General features: G+C 37.2%; 1 protein-coding gene across 5 annotated transcripts in view; it reads left to right on the forward strand.

Moving 5' to 3' along the window:
* The window catches only part of Tnfrsf19 (TNF receptor superfamily member 19), a 100409-nt gene that overhangs the window by 69685 nt on the left and 5273 nt on the right, over window positions 1-25451 (forward strand). For 4 of the 5 annotated variants that reach the window (XM_046447916.2, XM_046447904.2, XM_046447909.2 and 1 more), the window contains 4 exons: window positions 16832-16996; window positions 17827-17952; window positions 22304-22406; window positions 22959-23364. In XM_046447916.2, the coding sequence (XP_046303872.1) occupies window positions 16832-16996; window positions 17827-17952; window positions 22304-22406; window positions 22959-23364 (800 nt within the window). The remainder of the gene's footprint in view (window positions 1-16831; window positions 16997-17826; window positions 17953-22303; window positions 22407-22958; window positions 23365-25451) is intronic. The other variant, XM_058580727.1, reaches the window with a different exon arrangement.

Here is a 25451-nt window from a genome sequence, read left to right on the forward strand (position 1 = left end):
CTTATATTTGATAAAGGGGCTAAAAGCATGCAATGGAGGAAGGATAGCATCTTCAACAAATGGTGCTGGGAAAACTGGAAATCCATATGCAACAAAATGAAACTGAATCCCTTTCTCTCGCCATGCACAAAAGTGAATTCAAAATGGATCAAGGAGCTTGATATCAAATCAGAGACACGGCGTCTGATAGAAGAAAAAGTTGGCTACGATCTACAGTCGGTGGGGTCGGGCTCCAAATTCCTCAATAGGACACCCATAGCACAAAAGTTAATAACTAGAATCAACAAATGGGACTTACTCAAACTAAAAAGTTTTTTCTCAGTGAAAGAAACAATAAGAGAGGTAAATAGGGAGCCTACACCCTGGGAACAAATCTTTACTCCTCACACTTCAGATAGAGCCCTAATATCCAGAGTATACAAAGAACTCAAAAAATTAGACAATAAGAGAACAAACAACCCAATCAACAAATGGGCCAAGGACCTGAACAGACACTTCTCAGAGGAGGACATACAGTCAATCAACAAGTACATGAAAAAATGCTCAACATCTCTAGCTGTCAGAGAAATGCAAATCAAAACCACCCTAAGATACCATCTCACTCCAGTAAGATTGGCAGCCATTAGGAAGTCAAACAACAACAAGTGCTGGCGAGGATGTGGGGAAAAGGGTACACTTGTACATTGCTGGTGGGACTGCAGATTGGTGCAGCCAATTTGGAAAGCAGTATGGAGATTTCTTGGAAAGCTGGGAATGGAGCCACCATTTGACCCAGCTATTCCCCTTCTTGGTCTATTCCCTAAAGACCTAAAAAGAGCATGCTACAGGGACACTGCTACATCGATGTTCATAGCAGCACAGTTCACAATAGCAAGACTGTGGAACCAACCTAGATGCCCTTCAATAGATGAATGGATAAAAAAAATGTGGCATTTATACACAATGGAGTATTACTTTGCATTAAAAAATGACAAAATCATAGAATTTACAGGGAAATGGATGGCATTAGAGCAGATTATGCTAAGTGAAGCTAGCCAATCCCTAAAAAACAAATGCCAAATGTCTTCTTTGATATAAGGAAAGTAACTAAGAACAGAGTAGGGACGAAGAGCAGGAGAAGAAGATTAACATTTAACAGGGATGAGAGGTGGGAGGGAAAGGGAGAGAGAAGGGAAATTGCACGGTAATGGAAGGAGACCCTCAGGGTTATACAGTGGAGGGGGTAGAGAGAGAGGAGGGGAGGGGAGGGGAGAGGTGGGGAGGGGGGAGGGTGGAGGATGGGAAAGGCAGCGGAGCACAACAGACACTAGTATGGCAATTTGTAAATCAATGGATGTGTAACTGATGTGATTCTGCAATCTGTGTATGGGGTGAAGGTGGGAGTTCATAACCCACTTGAATCAAAGTGTGGAATATGATATGTCAAGAAATTTGTAATGTTTTGAACAACCCACAATAAAAAATTTTTAAAAATAAATAAATAAATAAATTAGCAAATTATCATTTAAAAAAAAAAATTCCACGTATGAGATCATGCAGTGTTTCCTTTCTATGCCTGGCTTATTTCCCTTTCCACAATGTCTTCTAAGTTTCATCCATACTTTCACAAATGACAGGATTTCCTTATCTTTAAGGCCTAATAGTATTCAATTGTGCATATAATTCCACATTTTTTTAATTTATTCAAATTTTAATGGTTACTTAGGGTGATTCCATATCTTGGCTGTTGTCAGTAATGTTGCAATGAACATGGGAGCACAGGTGTTTTTTCCATATACTGACTTCATTTCCTTTGGATAAATAAATAAGTACCCACTAGTGGAATGTCTGGGTCATGTGGTAATTCTATTTTTAGTTTATAAACTATACAGAAGAGATGATTTTTAATGTTCTTACTACAAAGAAATGATAAATGCTTGAGGTGATAGATATGCTAGTTAATTTCATCATTATACAATATATACATGTATCAAAATATCAACTTGGACCCCATAAACCTGTACACTACTTTTTGTCAATTAAAGATAAAATAAGTGGTAGATACGCATAATGGAATATTATTTAGCCATAAAAAGAATGAAGTCCTATCATTTATGGCAACCTCGATGGAACTGGGGATCATTATAATAAGCCAAGCACAGAAAGACAATATCACACGATCTCCCTTATATGTAGAATCTCAAAATGTTGCTCTCCTTTAAGTAGAGAGTAGAATGGTGGCTACTGGAGGCTGAGGAGAGTGGAGGGAGGGGTGAGGAAAGACTGATCAATGGTGCAGCGCTTCAGTCAGACCAGAGCAGGAAGTTCTGCTGCGGAGTGCACAGTAGGATGGCCACAGATAACAGTAATTTACTCAACACATTTCAAAAAGCCAGAAGAATGGATTTTGAAAGTTTTCACCATAAATAAATGATAAATGTTTGAGGAGATACATGTTTAACCTGAATTAAACATTATACAATGTATACAAGTATCAAACATCACATGGTACCCCGTTAATAAGGACAATTTTTATGTTTTTAATCTATCAGTTTAAAATAAATAAATTAATTAATAATAAAATTAAATAAAATCACCCACATCCCATAATGGTACAGTTGAGGGCAGGTCAGTGCCAACCCAACATAGGATGGAGTCCTTCTGTTCCAGCAATATCCTGGCAGCTTTTACCAGGTACTCTGCTCTTAGATACAACTTAAACACAGTAATCCAAGTGGGAAATAAAGACACAGAACTGTACTTCTTAGGGGTGGGTTCTGCTCATAATAAGAGCATACTGATGAATCATCAGAATGAGTATTATAACAAAGACAGCTTGGGGCACCATGGGGTTCTGCCTTGATTCACTTGCATTTTAAAGCATGAAAGGGCTGGTAATTAGGGCAGTGCCTACCAAGGGAACTTAAAAGGAGTATCAAGCTCAGTTCTGTATCTATAAACAAATGCTACAACATTGCTCAACACAGCTTGCAGCTTACATAGCCTCACTGTTTTTGATGTGCTCCTAGTTCAAAACCAAAAATCAATAAAAACAGTATCTGACACTGAGTTAGAAACTTAGCCACAAGTCAAAGGCTGTGGTCTAACATAATACACTTTACCTCCACTTCATGCACACACTGGCTAACCTAGACAGGTGTTAGAAGATGGGCCGGGCTGGTCTTACCAGTTCCAGATGCTGGCAAGGAGAGAAATCAAGCAAAAAATAAAATAAAAATTATACACACACACACACACACACATACACACACGCATTTAGGAAAAGCTTCAAAAGGGACCTATATATAATTCCTTAAGAAAAAGATGCAAATTTTTGTATAGTCCTTCTATTATCACTCATTTGTAAAGTGATATTTTCTTAATTTAAATAATCTTGCTTAATATAAAGGATTCTACTTACTATGTATTATAAATTTGCACTGAACTGTGCTTCTATTATTTTGTGGCATTGTATTTCCAAATCACATTTTGATTTCATTTTAGTTCATATTCACTCAATAATCAATTTATTTCCAGATTGGCAGAGTCAATAATTTTTGTAAAATCACAAACTATCAGACTGTTCTCCAAAATGTTGAAATTTGCTTTCTGTACTTAATTCCCAAAATAAAATATTTTAATGTAGCCCAGTTATTTAAGAATCAGAATTCACCCAGTTAAGCTTGATTTAACTTCTTTCTGGAAATGTATCCTTCTTCAGGCTTCCTTCAAAGTATACCTGCTTATTTTCTCCTTATCTCAGATGCTGGATCCTGTTCTATCTGATTTCACCATATACCTGGTTCTGCCCTGGATTCTTTTATCTATACTATACATGTTGGTGTTTTATCAGTCCCCTGGCTATGGATGTTACTTGCTTATATATTTATGATTTTCAAATTTATATCTGCAGCTACTATCTCTTTTCTGCTCCAGTTCATACATCTATATGGATAGATAATTGATACCTCAAACTTAACATTTCCAAATAAAACTTGTACCATCTCTGTAAATTAATAGATGGCACCATAATTTACCTGGTGGTTTACTCCAAAACCTAGGTACCATTCTTAACTCTATCTTTCCTTTACCTGACTCACAATCGATAAGTATACCAATTGCTCAGACAACAAATATTGCTCAAGTTGAAACACTAGACATCACTAACACCATGGTTAGCTGAGTGTTGACTGAACATCTTTCCCTGCAGATATTCATCATTTATGTTTCTTCTTTGAAGAAATATCTATTTTGAGTACTTTGTCCATTTTTTTTTCATGGATTATAATTCTATCTTAAAGCAATTTGTTCTAGCAGACCCAATTCTCTGTCTACGGGAGTGTTTGCCCATTTTTTAATTGGGTCGTTTGTATCTTTTTCTTGTCAAGTTGTAGGAATTCTTTATATATTCTAAATATTAAACCTTTACTGGTACGTAATTCATAAATGATTTTTCCCATTCTGTGGGTTATAATTTCATGTTCTTGTTGATGGCCTATGAAGCACAAAAAATTTCATTTTTAGAAAGCCTTATGTATTTATTTTTTTTTCTTTCCTATACTTCCATTGTATATGTAAGAAACCATTCCAAACCCAAAGTCATGAAGATTTTCCCCTATGTCTCTAAGAATTTTAGTTTTAGCGCCTCAATTTAGATCTTTGATCCATTTTTAGTTAACTTGTAAATTTGATATGAGGTAGTACCCAACTTCATTCTTTTGTAGGTTTTCCAGCTGCAAAAAGATCGTTTTATGAGCACCATGTTTAACGAGACTCTTTATCCTCCCATTGAACGGTGTTGCCAAAAATCATTTGGTTGTGAATGTAGGACTTTATTTCTGGGCTATCCATTCTGTTCCATTGTTCTATGTCTATCCCAGTACCACACTTTTTTTTTTATTACTATATTTGTAGTCATCAAAAGGAAGAAGGGGTCCTCTAAATTTTTTCTTCTTCAAGGATTTTTTTTCCTATTTCAGGGTTCCTTGAAATGCCATTTGTATTTTAGGATGATTTTTTTTTTCATTTCTGCAAAGAACTCTGTTAAATTTTGATAGGCATTGCTTCAGATCTACATATTACTTTGGGTAGACTACTGTCATCTGAAAAATATTAAGTCTTCCAATTTATGAACATTGGATGTCTTTCTATTTATTTTAGTCTTTTAACTTTTTTAACACTGTTTTTTAAATTTTCACTGCGTAAACATTGTACCTCCTTAGTAAAATTTATTCTCAAGTACTTTAGTCTTTTTGATGATTTTATAAACAGAATTTCTTAATTTTTGATTCATTGCTATTATATAAAAATATAATGATTTTGGATATTGATTTCTATGCTTCAATTTCATTGAATCCTTGTTAGTTCTAATAGTTCTTTCTTTCTTTTCTTTTTTTTTTTTAATTCCTTAGGATTTTCTATTTGTAAGATCATGTCATCTGCAAATAGAGATAGTTTTACTTCCTTTCCAGTTTGGATGCTTTTTTTTTTTTTTTCCTTCCCTTTTTTTGGCTACTTACTCAAGTTTAGGAGTTCTAGTACTAGTTAGGTAGAAATGGTAAGTGGGCATCTTCATCTTCTTTATTTTAGGAAAAAGCATTCATCTTTCACTGCTAAATATGATGTTTTTCATATGTGACCTCTATCATATTGAGGAAGTTCTCTTCCTAATTGAGTGCTTTTATCATGAGAGAGTAATAGATTTTGTCAAATGATTTTTTAGCATAACTGAGATGACACTGTGGATTTTTTTCCCCTTTCATTTTACTATTTCATAAGTAATTGATTGATTTTTATATGATTAGTCATCATTGTCTAGAACAAATCCCTTTTGGTCATGATGTGCAGTCCTTCATTATGCTTCTTAATTTGATTTGCTTACTGTTTATGCCTGTATATTTATAAGGAATCTTGATCTGCAGTTTTCTTCCTTTGTACAGCTTTTATCTGGCTTTGGTACAGGGTAATGTTGATCTTATAGAATGAGTTAGGTAGTATTCTCTCTTTTTTAGATTTTTGGGAAGAGTTAGGAAGGACTGGATTTAATTCTTTAAATATGGGGTAAAATTCATCAATTAAGGCCTCTGGTCCTGAGTTTTTCTTTACTGTGAGGTATTTGGTTACCAGTTTGGTCTCCTTAATTATTATATGTCTATTCATATTTTCTATTTCTTCTTGTGTCATTTTTGTTCATTCATGTGTTTATAGGAATATGTCCATTTCATCTAAGTTGTCTCATATGTTGACATAAAATCTCTTATAAATTCTCAAATGATCTACTTTATTTCTGCATAGTCAATAGTGATGTTCTCTTTTTCTTTTTGATTTTAGTAACTTGAGTATTCTCTCCTTTTTTAGTCAATCTAAAGTTTTGTTGATTTTGCTTATATTTTCAAATAAGCAATTTTTAATTTTATTGATCATTATTTTTTTCTCTTCTTATTTCATTGATCTTGGCTATGATCCTTTTTACATTATTCCATTTCATATTTTTGGTTCTTTTTTTACTTTCTAATGTTTCAAAGTAGGTTAGGTTGTTGACTTTAGATTTTTCTTTTTTTAATGTAGACATTTACTGCTATAAATTTCCTTTTAGGTACTGCTATAGCCATATCCCAAAAGTTTTGGCATGTTATGTTTTCATTTTCATTCATATAAAAATATTTTCTAATTTCCTTTGTGCTTTCTTCTTTGACTCAGTGGTTATTAAAGAGTGTGTTGTTTAATTTCCAAATATTTGTGAAAATTTGTGAATTTTCTTTCCCTTATTGATTTCTAGTTTTATTCCATTGTGATTCAAAAAATATTTTGTATAATTTCTTCTCAGAAACTTGTTGAAACTTGTTTTATTACCTTACATATAATCTATTCTGGAGAATGTTCCTTATACATTTCAGAAGATGTTTATTCTGATGTTATTGAGTACTTCCTATTTTTATTATAATAGAATTCAACTCCTCATTGTAGTTTGCAAATTCCTATTTTAACTGCCCCTGCTCGGCTCATCTGGTATCATCTCTTTCAACTCTTCTAGTTCTTTCTCAGGAAATATTTTTAACTGACTTACAAATTAACTTAAGCATTAATGTCATATCAATAAAGAATCTTTTCATAGTATGTAGAACAATTATAATGTCTTTGTATAAAGTTTTAAAATATATAGGAAAAGCTTGTACATTGATATAGCATTATTCACAAAAGCCAAAAGGTGTTAAAAAATGTTTATAATCTGACCAATGGATAAACAAATACATGGCATATTCATGCAATGGAATATCATTCTGCCATAAACAGAAATGAAGTTCTGATACATTCTAAACTATGGATGAGCAGTGGAAACATTATGCTAAGTGATAGAAGCCAGACACAAAAGTATATATAATATTATATGACTTGAAAGATGCAGAATAGGCAAATACATAGACAGAAAGCAGATTAATGCTTGCCAGGGACTGAGGCATGAGGGAAATGGAGAGACTACTTGGTTTCTAGGTTTTCTTTGGGGATGTTGAAAGTGTTCTGAAATGAGTGGTTGTAGTTGCACAACATTGTTATAGTTGCACAACATTAAGGTAAATCCTATGGATATTTTAACCTGATAAGAAAAATCAGTCACATTTTTAAGAAATAGGTATGGATATGGATGGAAAAACAAATAGAAAAATCTCTTTTTGGAATAATATTTTATCAATTATTGAAAAATTAAAATCTACAATGAAGGAAACATAAATGACAAAGTCTCACTTTTATATTTATCCAGTGTCAGAGTGCTTGGTATAAAATGGATAAAAAATTCAACCATTTTGTTTATTGGCCTACTTTTATATTACATCTGGAATTCATATGTTAAATGTTACCATATATATTTTTGTCTAACCAGTTTAGATTAACAAGATTCCCTCAGTTAAGATTGCAAAGAGTTTATTGTTAATAATCTTTTTTTTTTAAATTAAAGGGCAAGGCTAGAAATAGATTCATGTTCAGGTTTTAATTTGTTACACCTTTATTTGGTTTGAGAGTTTTGATGGTAACAGTGGAACAGCACAGAAAGCAATAGATTGAATTGTAGTTTACTTGAAACAAATATAAAAGTCCAAGAGAAAATATTTTAGTGAGAAATATTTTTAAAAAGTCTAACTTGTATGTTTATATTCCAGAATTAGCTGTTAATTGAACTGCATGTGCCAAAATGTAGTCATTAACAAATAAAAATGCTCACATTTCTGATGATGTTGGAGTTTCCAGAGATATGTTATAGAGCAGGAAACCAGATGTGTCATTTCATATGCTAAACTCTCTGATGAAAACACAAGATATTAGCCCAGACAGAAAACTTAATTAGTTCATTTACAACTTAGTTCTTCCCTACTATATTTATTCAGTACTCACCTAATTATACCATATAGACTATAAAAATAATGTTGAAAAAATAAAGTTTAAAGGTCATATGTTGCTTTTTTCCTTTAATAAAATGCAGTAGCCTCTTTAATCTTAGGGATAAAACAGGTTGAATTTGTGAGGCCATATTTGTGTTTCTAATTAGGTGAAGCCATATTGTATGTATTAGCTGATTAACTAGAATTTATTCCCCTATACAAAATTTGAGGCAATAATCCTTCATATGACAGTATTTTTCTTTACTCCAGATGGTTGTAACAAATATAGTATAACTTTAAAAAGAGAGAGAGATAGAGAGCATAAGTTTTAGAGTCAGACAAACCTAAGCTCAAATTTAGATCCAACCACTTACTAGTGGTTTGACATGAAAAAAAAAATATTCCTGGATATGTATGGCTTTTTTTCAAGTATAAAACCCTTACTGTAAAGCATCATTATGATTCCTAGGAAGTTAGTAAGCAAAGGGCTGGCCCTGGGATGTTGGGCACATAGGAGTTATGATAGGGTGGGTAATGGCTTAGAGAACTGTCTACAAAAGAGAAATTATGGTCTTGTTAGCAGCTCTAGGCAATCTTATGCTACCTCTGCATAGTTTTGGAGGTTGGGGGTAAGTAGAAGAGTAAGATTCATATGCAGAATTTGATAAAAATGATGTGAAGACTCCATTGTTTCCTATATCCTATCCTCCTAGTAATTTCTGAAATTGGCTTGAAATAGCTTTTTTAAATTTTTATTTATTTATTCTTTTTTTTTTTTTTATGTATTCTGTATTCTCATTTGCATTTTTTTTAAAGAGAGAGTGATAGAGACAGAGAGAATTTTTTAATATTTATTTTTTTTAGTTTTCGGTGGACACAACATCTTTGTTTGTATGTGGTGCTGAGGATCGAACCCGGGCCGCACGCATGCCAGGCGAGCGTGCTACCGCTTGAGCCACATCCCCAGCCCCTTATTTATTTATTCTAATCAGTTATACATGATAGCAGAATGCTCTTTGATTCATTGTATACAAATGCAGCACAATTTTTCACTTCTCTGGTTATTCATAAAGTAGGGCCACACCATTCATGCAATCATACATGTACCTAGGGTAATGATATCCATCTCATTCCACCATATTTCCTACCCCATACCCCCTCCTATCTTCCCTTTCCTTTGCTGTATCCAAAGTTCCTCCATTCCTCCCATGTCCCCCCCCCCATCATCCTCACCCATTATGGATCAGCATCTACTTATCAGAGAGAAAGAAAAAAATAAGCCTTTAGTTTTTTGGGATTGGCTTACTTCACTTAGGATGATGTTCTCCAACTCCATCCATTTACCTGCAAATGCCATGATTTTATTATCTTTTAATGCTGAGTAATATTCCATTGTGTATATATACCACAGTTTCTTTATCCATTCATCTATTGAAGGGCATCTAGGTTGGGTCTACAGTTTAGCTATTGTGAATTATGCTGCTATAACCATTGATGTGGCTGCATCACTGTAGTATGCTGTTCTCAAGTCCTTTGGGTATAGACCGAGAAGTGGGATACCTGGGTCAAATGATGGCTCCATTCCAAGTTTGAAATAGCTTTTGTTGGAAGAAGTGACTGAAAACTGCAGAAAGGAGTATGGCCCTTATATCAGAGATTGAGATCCAGTAGGAGACTTCCACTGCTCTGCAATTTATGCTCCCTGTCTTAGCTGCTGTCTTGAGCTCCAGATTCATGCCTCCAATAAACTACTGACCATCTCCACCCAGATGAGGGAACATTGTAAACTCAAGAGCCCAAAGAATGAGTTCCTCATTACAACCATGACCACCTCCCCTAATAAAATTCCCTGTTCCTCTCCCAAAAGGTCTTTTGACTTTTCTGACTTCTTTTGGGCATCCATTATAAATCAGCATCATTTAAAATGTATTATTAATTAAAATTACATTTGGCATCTAGTAACTAAAGTAAGGTCCCTTTTGTGATGTCTCCCTAGAGTGCTAATCAAAATTGTCTATCGAAGGCTGTTTTTGTTTGGTATTCATTCTGAAGAGACAGCTCCTAATCTTCAGGTTTGTGTATTGATCAGTCTGAACAGCCCTTGCTTTTTCATCCACAAACTAATATTACATCAAGTAAGTCCATGCAAACACAACTGTCTTTACTCCAGGCTGTTTCCATCTGCATTGTCACCAACTACATTGCCAAAGATAGGAGATACCCATTAAACATGTCATTGTCATAATCTCATTTTATTGATGGGGCAAGTCCCCATTAAATAAACTTTTTGGAATTCTCAGAGTGTTTCATTTCTTTTATAAACATTCATTCATTCTGTTATTTAACAAATATTTATCCGGAACCAGCTATGTGCCAAGATCCTTTAGAAATATTGTAAATGCAGTAGTGAACAAAACTGACAAAAACCCCTGACCTTGGGAAACTGTATGGAGGAAATACTTGATTAGGCTAAAGGCTAAGCTGTGATAATGAAGAGGCCCCAAAGGATTTTGGCCTAAGTGTGATGGAAGTTTTTCTCTCTTATGTAACAGTCCAGCCAGTCCCACCAGGCAGACAGCTGGGCTGGATGAATTCAGAGGCCAGCTGCCCATCCTGCTACTGTGTAACCTCTGTGTATCTACCTGCCTCACCCCTCCAATCACAGCTAGGTTGCTGCAGTACCCAGCTTCCAGCTCTCAGTGAAGAGAAAGACCAGGGCAAGCAATTTGTCCCTAAGTTGAAATGATCCACAGGTCGCACACATCTCTTCTGCCCACCCCACCTTCCCAGTGGCTCTACCTTGGTCGTTATCTCTCACATGGCTGTGAAAGAGGCTGGAAAGCTTGGCCTCTTGCTGGGCCAGCCTAGCCACAGCCAGCTGGGTGTTTGCACAAGCCAGATGGGTTCCATAACTCCCACCTTGAGGGAAATGACAATGAACCAAACAGGTCAAATATATAAAATGTCAGGTGGCAGTAAGTGCTATAGAGGGAAAGAAAGCAGGCACGCTGGTAGGAAGCAGTGGGGTGAGATTGCAATTTTAGTTTGGTGGGGAAACCTCACCGAGTAGATGGATTTGAGGGAGGACCTACACAGCTGAGGGAGTGATCCACACAGCAGAGGGAGAGCATTACAGAAAGCAGCAATGACAGGTGAGAAGGATTTGGGAGTTTTATTAGGGGAGGTGGCCATGGTTGTAATGAGCAACTCATTCTTTGGGCTCTTGAGTTTACAATGTTCCCTCCTCTGAGTGGAGATGGTCAGTAGTTTATTGGAGGCATGAATCTGGAGCTCAGGACAGCAGCTGAGACAGGGAGCATAAATTGCAGAGCAGTGGAAGTCTCCTACTCGATCTCAATCTTTGATGTAAGGGCCACACTCCTTTCTGCAGAGGGAAGCCACCAGGCCACAGGGTGGAGGCCGCACTTCCCTGACAGCCAGCGTTTCCAGGAGCGCATTGCAACTGATCTGCACCAGCTCCTCTGTCCTAAGAGGAGTGCTCAGTGCCTCAGCCTCACAAAGGATCGTGGAACTGTCTCATCTTCCCTCGGAGGAAACTGAGACTCAGGTGAAAAATCTTGTTCACTGTCCTGGTGCGAAGTGGCAAGAGCCGGATTTTGGACCCCAGTTCTTCCTTCTCCAGCCAGCCCTGCCTGAACAGGGCCCTTTGTCAGGAATGTTCTCTGGAAAAGAAAAAAGGATCTTTTGTTTAGCAGATTTCTAAACATCAGGTACTAGGAAGTCGAGGAAGGTACACAAGGAGGGCAGTCAATAGAAAGCAAAGCTGTGGCTCTGGAAAGCGCAGGCAGGGTCCGGATGTGATCGGGTGCTTCCAGGGTCTGTCTTTGCGTGTCCTTGTTCCATTTCTCTCTCTGCGTGTGGCCTTTCCAGACCCCATCACCCCCATAAAACATCCTCTCCTTCTTGCCATGGAAGAAGGGACTAGGAACTACATCCATGGAGCAGTACGATCTCCCCCATGGGATCAGAAGACAGGATTCCAGCCCAAGGTCCCTTTGCTCTGAACCTTGAGCGGGAAACACAAGGTCTTCCCCACCTGGAGGGCAAAAGGGATCATGGGTGAACTTTCCCCACTCTACCTAAGTAAGACCATGAAATCCCTCTAGGGGTGTGAGCAAGGCACGTGGCTATAAAAAACGCACACTCTGAAGCAGTTTAATAATTTAATTGGTTAGGGTAAGCATGCCTTTGTTTTCTAGATAAAGTTGTTTCCAAAACAATGTGGCTGTTCCTATTCCCAGTTCTTCAGAAGTATTGTCAGAATCCTAATAAGGTATAGGAAAAATTCCTTGCAGACATTTAATATGCTTAGTGAACTTTGGACAAAGTATTTGGTCCAGGCATGTGGGTGGAATTAATCTTTAATGGTAGCATCATTGAAATATTCACAGTCAACAAAACAATACTTTTTAGTTTGTAGTAGATAAGTTGTTTTCTGGGAAATTCTCAGTAGCATCTCAATTAACCAATACTTAATAGAAGTCATTTTATAGCTAGTACAAAACTCCCTTTTTCCCCTCAACAATTTGTTTTTACTGTTCAAATAAAAAAAATAATTATGCAAAAGTAGGCTTTTAAAACAAAGCACATATGTGAATGAGTTTTTGGGGCTCAGACGATATTCATCCAGTCTCCACAGCTACCGTATTGATATCGACCTTGCTGTATGTGACAGAACTAAAAATGATGAACCAGAAATGATGATCCCATTTCCTGTAAATATCATGGTTTGCTTAAGTGTTGTCACAAACTTGCACATATAAGCAAGAAGGCAGTTCTACTTACTTCTTACCTACTTACTTTGAGAACTAAGGGTGTAAGAATTAACAGGATGGCTTTTCTTATATAAATGTCAAAAATTAAGAGATAAAATGTGTATTTTTCTTGTCTGTCATTACATGTTATTACATAGGAAAGTGAATAGAGAATGGACACAATGGGTGTACTTCTCTTCAAAACTGATATGGCAACTTGATGTCATTGAAATTGCCATATTAATAGGCAAGGGAGGGAAAGGAAGGGAGGTTCACAGGATTGGTTGGGGGTGTAGGGTGAAGTAAGGAAGGATGGAATGGGAAAGACAGAAGAATGAAATTATATAACTTTCCTATGTTCATTATGAATACATGATCAGTATAACAACCACAATAACGGGAAGTTACGCTCCAAATAATGTATATCATAATACATTCTATTGTCATATATAACTAAAAAGAACAATTCAAGAAAAAAAGAAATTACAGTATTAGTTTTCTGTCTTAGAAATGTGTATATTATCGAGCCTTTTATGTTTAGAGAAAATAATTCCAAGGTTACAAAACACCAAGTTAAAAATAAATCCTCACTCCATTTATAACTTATAAATCCATTTATAAGTTAGAGACAGTTCCTTTTATTTTAAGGCAAATAAGTTGACCAATACAATTTGGAAGGATTTTAAACATTGACAATTTAGAGAACTCTACAGCAATTCTACTTTAACCTGAAATTCCTATTCTTAGGACAGTTTTCCTGAATATCCAGTTCTATATAAATTGATGACCTTAACTTAAAAGTTACAACATGGAAACTTTGAGATCTTCTTTTTGATGACATCTTTTGCTAAAGCCCGGTATTAAGCAGGGCTGGATTATGTGATCCAGAGTTTAGCTAAGGAAACTGTTTTCACTCTGAAGTGAACAAATATAAGTGGGATGACAGTTTCCCACAGCTTTACCCTTTGGTCCAAATAGATAATGCTTATGCTTCTAAGTCACTTCCCCTTCGGTGTGGACTGCTATTTTAACTTGCCGGGAACGTAAGCTCCTACTCAGTTATTTATCTGCCTGTGTTTGTACAGCTGGGCCTGAGTTCATACATCCTTTTGTGACTCTGTCCACTGATCGAGGCTGTTTCAGATTTAGATTTAATCTGTATCAGGCTATGAATGTAATTTGTTTAAATCACTGTGTAATCAACATTTAATATGTTCTATTTGATTATTATAGCATTTCCATATAGTTATGTGATTTAAATATTTTGTGAATATTAAACACATTTACAAATAAGTGGCCTTTAAAACACACAGTTTGGGCCCCTATTTATCCAAGCCCAAGGTACAGATGAATGATGAAGAAACTTTGATCTTTGTGGCCCAAATCATTGAGACTAGAAATACTAGGACTCATGCTCCAATATAATTGTTCCTGGTATCCTGTTTTCATGATTTAGTAATATTAACCCAAATGTTTCTCTCTGGTTCCAGTCTCAAGTGTCATACTATGGAGAACAATCTTATTGGGGTTGGGGAATGTGTAGCCAGAGCTGAAAAGAAAGATACCAAGACACCAGAAGATAAGTTGTCCTGCATTTAGGTGCCGTAATATACAGATATACATAAAAACCTTCATTCTGTGGAGTTTTTATGTCCTATATGATGGTCATCAGCTATTGGCCACATGTAGCTACTGAGCACTTGAAACGTGGACAGTCTGAACTGAGATGAGCTGTCTCTGTAAAATCACACTGAATTTTGAGATTTTTGTACAAAATAAAGAATGCAAAATTTTTATATTAAATACATGTTAAAATATTTTAAGAGCTTCTGGTTAAGTAAATAGATTAAAGTTTTGGGTTTTTTTTTTTTTTTTTTTTTTGACTTTTTAAAAATGTGGCCTCTAGACAATTAAAGTTACATGCGAGGCATGCATTGTGCTTCTTCTTTGGACAGCACGGGGGGAACAACATGGAGCACTGAGGACCCAAAGTAGAAGCAGAATTAGGCCCACCCCAGTGAGCTCACTTGAGATATTTATTCAAGAGTAGAAAAATTGTAATTTCCCTTCCATTTAGATGCTATTCCTCTCTCAAATTCATTTTTCTCTGATTCATTTGGGCTGAGTTAAATAACATCTTCTGTGATCCCATTGTATATAGATTTCTGATTTATATGTGTGTGTTCAGCTGGGTAACTTAAGGATAATAGAAATGCTAGCTATGATCATCATCACCACAATAGCTTATGATTCTGTAACACTAGGTGCACGTAGGCCCCTCCAAAGTACTTTTCATAATACTTCATTTAATCCTTTAATAAGTCAACAGCTGGATGACTTATTCCACGTGAATAGATGTCAACTTGGACTCAGAGAGACCAAGTCAGTGGCTCAAGGTGATATAAGTAGACACTGACTTAGACCATCGGTCCCCAAATCTACCCTTAACCATGAAGCAGTACACAGTATCTTGTCTTGGCTTTCATAGTGCATTACTATACCTGCCTCTGTATACAATAGCATGAGTCCTTTCTGCTAAACATAGAGGTTTTAATTTAATAAAAGTAATTATATTATATTGTATAATTATATATAATTATATTAATTATAATAATTGATAATTTAAATCTAAAAGAACTCAAATGTTTTCTCTATCAGAAATGGGAGGCCTACAATTAGTTTGTGGATGATCCAACTCTTTGTTTTACCTTATAGCTGCTCAAAAAAGTATATTTTAGGTCAGTATTCCTGAAAATATAGATGACCTAATTCCAATTAATTACCTAATGAAAGAGTCCAGAGAATATCCCCTCCAAACATAAGACACTAGCGTGTGGATCATTTTGAATTAAAGACTCTTGGGAATCAGCAGATGCTGGAAAAATGCTCTTCTCGGATACTCCCTTATCTACCTAGAGACCTGATCTGCCTAAGGTGAACACAATTGAGTTAGGTCCACTGCCTGAAATTTCATCAACAAGAGAAAGTTAAATTCATGTTGCAGAAAAGGAGACGAGGAAGGTCATCACACCTGGGCAGACTTCTTGCAAGCTATTCTCTGCTCTTTGATCTCATTCAGTTTGCAAAGAATCATTCACAAATCCCTACCTGGTCTCAGGGCCCATTCCTTCTTCCCAACAGTCATTTACTACCCCTCAAAAATGGTGTACATTTCTATCTCCTCTCCCCTGTGAAGAAGGGCATCTGAACCCCTTGTGTTATTGGCATTTACCCTCCTAGAGAGCCCGTGAGCCTGGAAATGGAAGCGTGTGTTGCTTTTTCCCCATTTAATCTGCCTATTATCATTCACATCAGTGAACCTTCAGAGCAAGGAGAGGAAATTTCCCTTTACCCCACCACTGCTGTGTGCCGAGTAGGGAGATCCAGAGGTCAAGATGACAGATTACAGATGCCAGCTTTCTGTTCTAGTGACCAAAGACGGTGTATTAGGACTGTGGGTCTGCAGTGGTGAAGGAACAAAGAGGAAGCACATCCAACAAATTTAGGGGTAAAAGGTGGAGATGTAGAATTTTTAAAAAATCTTCCAAGAGGAGAGCACTTGATTCATCTTAAAATCTCTCACACTGCTTTTCTTAGCTCTTATTTTTGCCGTATGAAGGCCATTGCTAAAGGTGCCCACCAACTATGGTGTCAGTACTTTGGGTTGCTGAGAACATGCTAACCCATTGCTGTGATTTTCAGGTACCAGCAAGGTCAACCTTGTGAAGATCGCGTCCACGGCTTCCAGCCCTCGGGACACAGCCCTGGCTGCGGTCATCTGTAGTGCTCTGGCCACTGTGCTGCTGGCCCTCCTCATCCTGTGTGTCATCTACTGTAAGAGACAGTTCATGGAGAAGAAACCCAGTTGTAAGTTTCTAACTCTTTATATTTCCTCATTGTTATTAATTATCATTGTCATCCAAGTGTGTGACAAGAACAATGGCAAAGGCAAGCATCAGTAGTTGCTGAAGGATAGTGAGCACATGAAAATGGACCTCACCAGGGATGGCACAACTTTATAACAACACTGACAAGGCGGGGATGTCCCTGTGCCACAAGGCAAATATTAAAATTGTCCTGAGATTTGACAACATAAATACCCTAAATTCTGAGCTTTCTTAACCAATTAGTTCATATTTGTGTATAAGAAGAAATAGTCCTCAACTTACCTGATTCAACTTAACAGATTTTTGACTGTACAATGTCATGAAAGCATGCCCACACAAGAGCTACTGTCAGCAGAGCATTCTAAATTATATGGGATATTCAACACTTTACTATCCATATGCTTTGTGCTAGATGATTCTGCCAAACTGTAGGCTGCTGGAAGTGTTCTGAGCACATTTAAGGTAGGCTAGGCATGCTGTAATGTTTAGTAGGTTAGTTGTATTAAATGCATTTAAACATCCTCAACTTGCAATGGGGTTTTCAGGTGAAAATTGGTTTCTTACTTGGGCAAATGTGGGCAAAGGTGATACCAACTTTCTCTGTCACTTGAATTCATCTGCAAAATGTTTCTATCACTACAGGTTCCATGCAAAGTCGAGCAGGATCTGTAATCAAAAATCGCAGGGATATCGGACTTTTTCTCTAAAAATACAAAAGCTAGAATGGTTCCAGTCTGCATTATGGTGTTAATGGAACTCCCTTATAGAGGAAATACTATTCACTGATAGAATTGTCATTCCTGTCTTTAGGGTCTCTGAGATCACAGGATATTCAGTACAATGGCTCTGAACTGTCATGCTTTGACAGACCTCAGCTCAGCGAATATGCTCACAGAGCGTGTTGCCAGTGCCACCAGGATTCTGCCCAGACCTACGGTAAGTTCAACCACAAAGGGCCTGTCAGACAGCAGGTGGAAGGCAGAGTTTGAAACTGCAAAGAATTGTCCATTTGGGTCTCACCGTGAGGTGGCTGGGCTCAGTTTTCTAGTTATAGTTAATCTTGTTAAATCATTCTCCACTATCTTTTGTTGGTTGGGGTGTCAGATCTCTTCACAATTAAAAAGAAAATAAAGCCAGGGACAGTGGCACATACCTGTAATCCCAGAGACTCCAGAGGCTGAGGCAGGAAGATTGTAATTTTGAGGCCAGATTCAGCAATTTAACAAGAGCCTGTGAAATTAAAAAGGCTGGGGTGTTCTCAGTGATAGAATGCCCTTGGGTTTAATCTCCCTAAGTATGTAAGCAAGCCAAGAAAGTCAGCGTCTCATTCAAACCCTAACATTTTTCAGCAACTTTCTAGGCAAGTTTGCCTTTCCTTTTTTGAGTCAGGTTGACTTGAAATCATGTTGACCTGATGTAGAGTAGAAGTTTTTAATCCTTTATCTTGTGAATTCAAACGAAACCTTCAAATCAAACCACTGAACTCCATGCCCAACCCTAATGTTTCCATTTTAATGTCTTTTGTGATGTCTTAAAAGGAGCAAAGAGGTCCATGTCAGAGTTTTCCTCAAACCATAATTGCTTCTCAGATTATTGACAGACATGACAGTTTAGGAAAGTGATTTAAATGGAAATCGGTTTCTCACTTGGGCAAATGGGAGCAAAGGTGAAACTGACTTCCTTTGCTATTTATATGTATTCATCAGCACGAGGTTTTTGCGCCTTACATGTCCCATTCCAGTCCCCACTAAATGATCTCACTACTCTACAAATTAAAATTGCATGTGACCAACAGCCCTCCCTGAGTCTATCCTAGTTTCCCTTCTCTCCCTAACTGCATTTCTGTTAGCACCCACAAATGCCAGGCTAAATTACACCATGTCGAGTCTCTCCTAAGCACTTTTATTTGCTTTAAGTTAAATATATCCCCGTGAGGTTGGCTTGTCCTCCTGATACTATCCAATCTTGCTTTTCAAAAAATTGCAGGCTGAAGTGTTTCAATCTCATAACTGATTTTTTTTTCTACTGATCATTACTATCTTCTATTTTAGGAATGGGTTAAAAAGCAAAATACAAGACTTTCTGTGATGGGTGTGGATCCAGTTTTGCCTTTGCCTATAGATAAAGGGCTCTTAACTATTGACAGTAACTTTGTGATCCCCAAACACACCCAATCATTGTGTCCTCTTGAATATTTCATGGACACTGCTACTAGAATCAGAGTAAGCAGGAATAATTTCTTAAGAGATGAACTCTAATTTTAATTCAAAAGATTAATTTGTAATACAAAAGATTAAACCTACAGGTGGCCTGGTTTATACAATCTCTAAACAGAACACAGAAGATTCCTTATACCAATGTCCAAGTTCAGTGTAGCTTGTCATTATAAGCATTTCCTCCTCATGACAGGGCCCCTTTTTTTCTTTAAACATTTTATTCTGACTTAAGTTCTGACATATAAACATTGAAAGGATAGGACAAAGAATTTCTACTTATCTTTTACCCATATTTCAAAAATATTAATATTTTTTTCTGATTTGCTTCATCTCCTCATAAATACATGTATATATGTACATATTTTTATTTGCCATTTAAATATCAGTTACATAGATGTGTGCATTTTCCCCTTAATATTTCAGTGTTTATTTCCTATGAACAAGAACATTCTCTTACATAATAGCACAAGTATTAAAATCAGGAAATTAGCACTAATGCGATGCTGTTTCACAATCTACAGAGCATATTCAGTTTTCTTATCTATCCAATAATGTCCTTCATGGCAAAGAAAACCAGATACCACTGCTGCATTCAGTTGTCAAATTTCTTTGGTCTCTTTTAAGCTGCAGTTTTTCCTGAGTTTTTCTTTGTGTTTCATGGCATTGGAGTATTTGAAAAATACAGGCCAGTCAGTAGTTTTGCAAAGGGTGACCTTCAGTTTGGGTTTGTCTACTCTCCTCAAGATTAGATTCAGAAATATTGCAGAGGGAACACACCACATCCTTCTCAGTACAGTGGATCAGGAGGCACCAGTGTCCCTCTGTCACATGTCTTGTCAGGTTGACTTTGGCCACTTAATTAAAGGGTATCTTCCAGGTTTCTCCACTGTAAAGTTATTGTTATTTTTAATTAGTAAACATATGGGGAAAGACACTTTGAGACTATGTAAATATCCTGTTCCTACCCCAACTTTGACCCAGGAGATAGCATCCCTGATGGTTTTTACCTAAGCCAGTCATTAATAATAGTTTCTTTTTAAAAATTTCGAATTTGTTCTTTTTAGTTATACATGACAGTAGAATGTACTTTGACATGTCATACATACATGGAGTGTAACTTCCCATTTTTGTGGTTGTACATGATGTGGAATTACACTGGTATTACTAATGGCTTCTAATTCCATCATTCTTTCTACATTTACAACTTGGCTTCCTATGAAAAGAAGGAACTTTCCCTTCTCCCCCACTTATTTATTTACTTCAGTTAGTCTAGACTCCAGACTGTGAACCTTAATCAGTGGTTACAAATTCTTTGGAATCATTTGTAATTTTGATGTTCAAATTCTTCTAGATGTGGTCAGTAGACGTTCCCTCAGACTGGCTCATATGCTATTGTGACATGTCCCCTTTATATTTCTAGCACCTTATTACTTTCTGGCACAAAAAGAATTCCAGGTTCGTCTTGTACTTTCTCTGAAATCAGCCATTTCTACCAGGAATGGTAGTGCCTTTTGCTTTTAAATAATTTGAAATTATGTCCCATAGTGAGCATGACACATTTGTTGAGTTACTTAGTGGTAGAAGCAGAGCAGGTCCCGGCAGTCACAGTTCCCAGTCACCATGGTATGTTCCAATGTACCATACAGAGGTCTTGCTTTAAGAGAGATTTAGATAAAGTCTACCTGGATGTCCTGTCAACAATGGTTTGCAGTTGCATCTCAATATATGAAATTAATTTTTTGAGAGGGAAATAAATATTAATTTCATAATATTTCCCATTTATAAAAATAGATATTCCCCATGGAAAAATTTGGAACACACAAAAACAAATATAAATACGTGTAGATATATATAATTTTTTCAAGTTTTTTTTAACTATGTACACATGTCTTTGTATTTGTGTGCTTTGGTATCTTAATAGTTTCATAAAAATCAAAATTATACTTAATGTGCATAGAGAGCAAGAAGTCTAGAAGGCCACTCACTAAAATGTTGGCCAAATTAATATTTCCATCTTATAGAATTGGGAAAGATTATGCTTATCTTAAAAAAATCTTTATATTTTTTAAATTTTTTCCTTCTTCAGTGAGCATAGTGGTTTGTGAAGCTGAGGGCACACATCTGCTTATGCTTTAACTTACATTGTCAGCAATTAAAAATAGGCATATGTGTTCATTGAGTTAAGGACTTGGAACATTTTTAGGTTCTTGTCTATATTACTACACATTCAGCAGAGGAGTTGTACTGTTTCTCCTGTCATCAGCATTGTGTGAGAGTCTCATTTCACATGCTTTCCCATAGGCTTTTATCATTTTTTTATTGTGGTAAATACACATAACACAACACTGACCATCTTAACCATTTCTAAGTGAACAGTTCAGTGGCGTAAGTACATTCACATTGCTGTGCAACCATCAGCACCATCCACCTCCAGAACTCCCAGAACTTCCCAAGCTGAAGCTGTCTCCATTAAACACTAGTGTAATGTAGGAACCAAACCCAGCATTCTGTACAACTACAATGCACCAGTAAAATAATGTGGGGAAAAAAATGAAGCCTAGTAATAAATAAATAAATATTTTAAAATTTTTCAAGTCCAAGAAAGAACAATTCAAAATATTCTAAGGAAATGAGCAGCATTACAAGCTTATTCCACAACTGAAAAAAAAAAAAAAACCTAATATACAGGGCTGGGCTGGGGCTCAGCCAAAGCGTACTTGCCTGGCATGTGTGAGGCACTGGGTTCGATTCTCAGCACCACGTAAAATAAATAAAGGACTATCAACAACTAAAAAAATTTTTTTAATTAAAAAAAAAAAAAAACCTACTGTACAATTCCATCCCCACAGCTCCTGGAAGCCCCTTGTCTACAAATGTCCCTGTGGGTTTGACTATTCTAGGTATCTCATAGAAGTGGTTCATCTTTTTTTTTTTTTTTTAAGATAAGGAAAAAGTTAACTTCAAGTTAACAAAGGGGAATACCTAAATTTCCTAGAACCATGCTGAATTGGTATTAAAGAGAAAGTTCCAGAGAAAAGCACTATGCCTCATGCCTCTGCTGGCTTCCCCAGGGCCTGTCCACTTGATCCCGTCCTTGTGCTGTGATGAGGCCTGCGGCACTGACCGGCCAGCGCTTGGTTGTGGGGTGCATTCCAGGGCCACCCTTCCAGAGAGGTAACAGTCATTTCAATGATTTCACATTCCCTTGTACATAATACATTCTTCTAACTTACTAATTTTCATGTGGAACTATAGAAACATTGCTCTTTAAATATTATTAATGGCATTCTGGGTATTGGAGGGAGATAGTTCTTTGGCAAAAATTAAGGAGGTCTCTCAAGGTGCAAATAGACAATGTAATATTCTTTGTACTTTTCTCTCCACAAAGTTTATTTTTGTCCTATATTATGACACCTCTGTCATCTGTAACTTCCATGTACTTACTGTGTATTTGTTTAGCATATTCGTTTCCTATAGGAAATGGCATATATCATATAGTAGCTTAAGAATATTAATTAGAAATATGTATAGGAAATCAGATTTAAAGTAAATGGAGTACTTTGAGTCCCTGTATTGATGCAACTTTATAACAATAGGAAGCAGTAGAATCCTGACTTAAGAAATTGCTATTTCATTTAGAAGACTTAAAATCATAGCTGAAATGCTACTTTGTAGTAGTGTTCTTTCTCACCATGAAATTTAAAGATCCTTTGAACATATGTTCAGAAACGCAGTTCCAGTGGGGGAGACCATGCCAACTTTCTTCGGGTCCCTTTCAAGGTCCATGTGTGGTGAGTTTTCCGATGCCTGGCCTCTGATGCAGAATCCCATGGGTGGCGACGACATCTCTTTTTGTGATTCTTATCCTGAACTCAATGGAGAAGAAATTGATTCTCTCAATCCAGAAAACAAAAGCTCAACATCTTTGGATTCAAACAGTTGTCAAGATCTGGTTGGTGGAGCTGTTTCAATTCAAGCTCATTCTGGAAACTTCACAGAAACTGCTGATTTATCTAGATATAAGGAGACAGTGGCAGAGTCAGCGCTAACTCAAGAAGCACTAAGTACTGGAAGCCAGCTAGATCCGGAGGGTGGAGATACTGTGCACCCCACCACTCCCACATCCCTCCAGGTAAGGCAGTGTCTGACTTCAGCTTGAGTGCCGTGTTGACTTGTGGCAGACCAGAGGGAGGGGAACGGAACTCCCTGCAGTGAACGTGGGCTAGCCTGGGCTAGGATGTAGCTCAATGGAAGGACACTTGCCTAGCAGGCATAATGTTCGGGATTCCATCCCCAGGGGGAATCCTAATAAGGTTTCTCCATTTTTCATAATTTCATGTACATTGTAGAATATGTTTTAAAATAAATTTCAATAGTCTTTTTTTTTTAACTAATAGAGCTATTCTATAAGACCATAAAGGGCAGCTGCATTTTTTTTTATTCTTCTTTATAAATCTGATTACTTAGTACTGTAAGGGTAAAAGAAATTGAAGTTAAAGTGTAAAAGACCGGGCATTGTAAAGTTTCTAAGCTGCAAGGCCTGAGTTAAAATGTAAAGGACCAGGTATTGTTAAGTTCCTATGCTACACCTAAAACCTGAAATTCCTGTAGCTGTTAGGACAATTCACCGGAACGGCCCATTAAATATTCCCCCTAACCGCCTGGTTGTTTAATAACCTAGGACTCTGTGTGACCTTGCACGTAGACATCGCAGGGCCTGAACCAATCAGTTTGAATGTGTACCCCGCTTTAGAACTGACCTATCATCCCTGCCCGACCTGTTCCCGCCAATGAATGTACTAATCATGTCTCAGAACTGTTGTTTGATTTTCCCGCAGTATATGATGATTTGTTGAAGGAGACTGTGATGTATGTAAAGTCCCCGCCCTCCCCAAAAAGTGTACTTAAGCAGTGCTCAGCCCCTGCTCGGGGCTCTAGGCTGCTCTCCCTTCTTGAGTGAGCACGGAGCCCCAGCGCGCTGGATTGGATCCTCAATAAACCCCTTTTGCTGTTGCATGAGCCGCTGTCTCTTGGTGGTCTCTTCCTCCCACGTTCGCCGGACCCTTACAGTACAGTCTCCTTTACTGACTGAAGAGACAGGTTACCAGAGCATCTCGCAAACAATTCCAGACCTTCATTTTCTAAATATATTCTTATGCCCAATCTTCAGTGCACTTCACTCATTGTCAGGGTGATCAAAATTTAGTTCTAAAACTACTCCTCCCCTCTTCCCTTCTTTCCTATTGTTTACTGGATTGTTCAACTTTGGGCAATTTATCGATTTGGTTGAATATTGATTGGTGGTTGTGATCTAGAGGCAAATGCATCATAAGATTCTCCCATGTAGAACATTTTAAAATCAGGTTTAGGGGCAAGAGGGGTGGTGGTGGCCAGTGCAGATATGGGGGCTGGTACCCTGCAGTGCTGGAGCGGGAAGGATTCTGGTAGAACTGGCACCATCTCTGCTTTCTCCTCCAGGTGATAGGGACTTTGCTGAATTTGACTTGATGCTTCTGTATGTTTCCTTAAATGGAAGTGCCTGCATTATCAGCATAAGTCTTGGAATGAGGTCAGCCTTGAGTAAAGAGGGCTAGTCACAGCTGTGCCATCAGCTCTCAGGGCCTAAAATACCTTGCCCTGCACCGCAGCCTTGTTGCTCTCACTGTTTGGTCCTTGCTGCACCAAGTCCAGGGCTTCAGGCCTGAGCAAGCAATAAAAAACATACTGCACATGCTGCGGAGTGTGGCCTCCACTTCTGGGAGACTTCATATCCTTGTCCACTTATATCAAAAACTTAGCCCAAAGTCAACGTGATATAGATGTGTTCCTTTTTAGGATCACTACATAGATAGCAACTTTTCTTTTTTTAAAAAACTACAAGGAAATTTGCTAGAGAATTCTATGCAGCAAACATTTTTTAGCTTTGAAGGGAAAATACTGTTGTCGTTAGTCTCAAAATGTGGAAAATGGAGAAGAGGTAAATAAACAAAGAAAAAACAGACTGGTCAATTTAAAAATGTAAACTACATTCATCTGAACTCTACTTGTAGCTAGGGAAGGTTACTTACTGATCCTGTTTTTTTTGAGTCACCCCATAATTCGTATAACTTTCATGATGATAAATAAGAAAAGGGTTAAGAATTTAGAATGGATTGTGCTGAGAAGGCCCAGCAGCCTCCAGCAGGTAACAAGTCCTACCATCCAGGCCTCCATGTAAGG

The sequence above is a fragment of the Marmota monax genome, unplaced genomic scaffold (genome assembly GCF_021218885.2).
Source record: "Marmota monax isolate L192 unplaced genomic scaffold, Marmota_monax_Labrador192_F-V1.1 WCK01_AAM20220418_F8-fsc00043, whole genome shotgun sequence".
NCBI lineage: Eukaryota > Metazoa > Chordata > Mammalia > Rodentia > Sciuridae > Marmota > Marmota monax.